A 1,980-nucleotide genomic window follows, 5' to 3' on the forward strand; every position below is an offset into this window, starting at 1 on the left:
TATTTACTGAGATTTGTTTATTTAAAAAGTCTCGAGTAGAAATTTAAAGAATTAACATGAAATAAAATGTAAGCTGGCTTAGCTATCATCGCCAAAGTAAAGTTCGATGATTTGCTGAGCTGCCTGATAGATTTCCACGTTCTCGTGGGTCTGTAGCTCTTCGATTTTGGCCAAGCCCCCACAATCATAAATGGATTTGGCCAGCTCATCTGCATGGGAATGGGCCATCTTGAGCATATTGCTTAGGCCACTTAGCACTGTCTTGGTGGTTTCCTCCAATTTGCCAGTTAGGACATCACAGAACGGCTTAAGGACACCTTTCCTGACTAAAGTTATCATCTGATCCTCAGTGCAATGCTTAGTGAGATTACTTATAGCGGTGGCAGCCACGTAGTCCAGCGATCCATCGACATTCAGCATCTCTATGATTTTGGAAAGTAAACCCACATCGATGATGGCCTGCACCCAAACATGGTTGCAGGAAGTCACACTCCAGAGGAACCGAAACTCTTCCTTTAAAATGTTCTTGTTATAACAAAAGCTCTCCGATGGGTAATGAGAAAACGGATCGTGGTTCAAAACCACCTGACACTGCTCATCAGTTCCTTTCAAAATATTTCCCACTGCTCGCAGGGCAGGAGTTTGTACCTTGACCTCCATGTGACCCATGAAGGATATCAATTTTGGAAGCATTCCACTTTCTATTACCATTTGAATGTGTTCCTTTCCACCGCCGGCCAAAAAAGCAATGGCCCACAAAGCGCTATTTAGGATGTCCAAGTTCTCGTTACTAATAAGCACTTCGAGGGCCGGCAGGATCTGCAGGACATTTTCTGTCGATATCGTTGCTATACTGCTACTGCTATAGTATCGGCACAGATTGCCTATTACCAAGGCCACATTATAAAGCATCGGAGATGGCACATCCCGCTGAGTAAAAGAAACCAGGGGCTGAACCACTCCCATTCTGATGACAAAGTCCCGCAGCAAGGGACCATCGCCTATAATATTACCCAAGGCCCAAAGGGCAGGTTCGTAAACGTTCAGATTTTCTGATTTAAGAAATTCCAGAAAAAATGGAACAGTTCCAGCGGCCACCACCTATAAAGGATTAAGAAATATATACAGGACTATAAAACAGATTAGTTTCAGTTACTTTGATGGTTTGTTCAGAGTTTCCAGAGGTCAAGTTGGTCAAGGCCCAGGCAGCCTCAGCCTGTAGGTTTACATGGCTGCTTTCCTTGAGGTAGTTTACCAGGATGGGCAGTATGCCACTTTGGATCACTTCATCAATGGGTGGATTCTCCAAGGAGAGCACAGTGTTAAGGTCCTGGACGGCGGTCAACTGGAGCTCTGGATTAGTCGCATCGATAACCGACTGGACAACCTGCTTTACTTCATCTTGGTTTATCGAACTATCCGTCTTCATTTTCTGTCTTTAATAACTGGATGGTGGAAATTGGGTGCGCTATATATGTATTTATTTTGTAATGTGTCAAATTTGACAAGGAAGTCTTATTATTTTACTTAAAAAACATGGCTCACTATGATTATAAGTTTGAAATATCATTATAAATATCAGGGTTCGTAACTGTTATAAGTTTTATTTTTAAAATCACTTTATAATAGTTATGTCATGATTTTTATTTAAAACTCATGAAATAATCGTATTCTCTCAGTTTTATATTATATTTTATATTTATTAAATATATTAATTTTTTTGAAATAATTTACAGTCATAATGTCGGCTGTAAATTATTTCAGAAAAATAATTAGTGATACTAAAGCTAGCAATACGTTTTTCTAAACGATACTTATATATGTTTTTTTTTTTTATTATTTGTATATGTTTAGTTTTAATTAATGTATTAGTAAGTCATTATAATAAGTCTCCAAACTAAGTGGTATGCCATACGTTATGTCATTATGGATATAATTAAGTTTTCGGCTTCTTGTTACTTGTCCTCAAGTGCGTTCTAA

At 38.7% G+C, this 1,980-nt stretch overlaps 1 protein-coding gene across 1 annotated transcript; it reads right to left on the bottom strand.

Annotated features, from left to right (window-relative positions):
* On the bottom strand, positions 1-1,516 carry LOC119553883 (importin subunit alpha-3-like). The gene is made up of 2 exons (XM_037864542.1): positions 1,157-1,516; positions 1-1,101 (listed from the first exon to the last, which is right to left on the bottom strand). Exons 1-2 carry the CDS (start codon positions 1,427-1,429, stop codon positions 79-81), a joined length of 1,296 nt encoding a protein of 431 aa, XP_037720470.1. The 5' UTR covers positions 1,430-1,516; the 3' UTR covers positions 1-78.
* Positions 1,517-1,980: the final 464 nt, after the last annotated feature.

The sequence above is a fragment of the Drosophila subpulchrella genome, chromosome 3L (genome assembly GCF_014743375.2).
Source record: "Drosophila subpulchrella strain 33 F10 #4 breed RU33 chromosome 3L, RU_Dsub_v1.1 Primary Assembly, whole genome shotgun sequence".
Taxonomy (NCBI): Eukaryota; Metazoa; Arthropoda; class Insecta; order Diptera; family Drosophilidae; genus Drosophila; species Drosophila subpulchrella.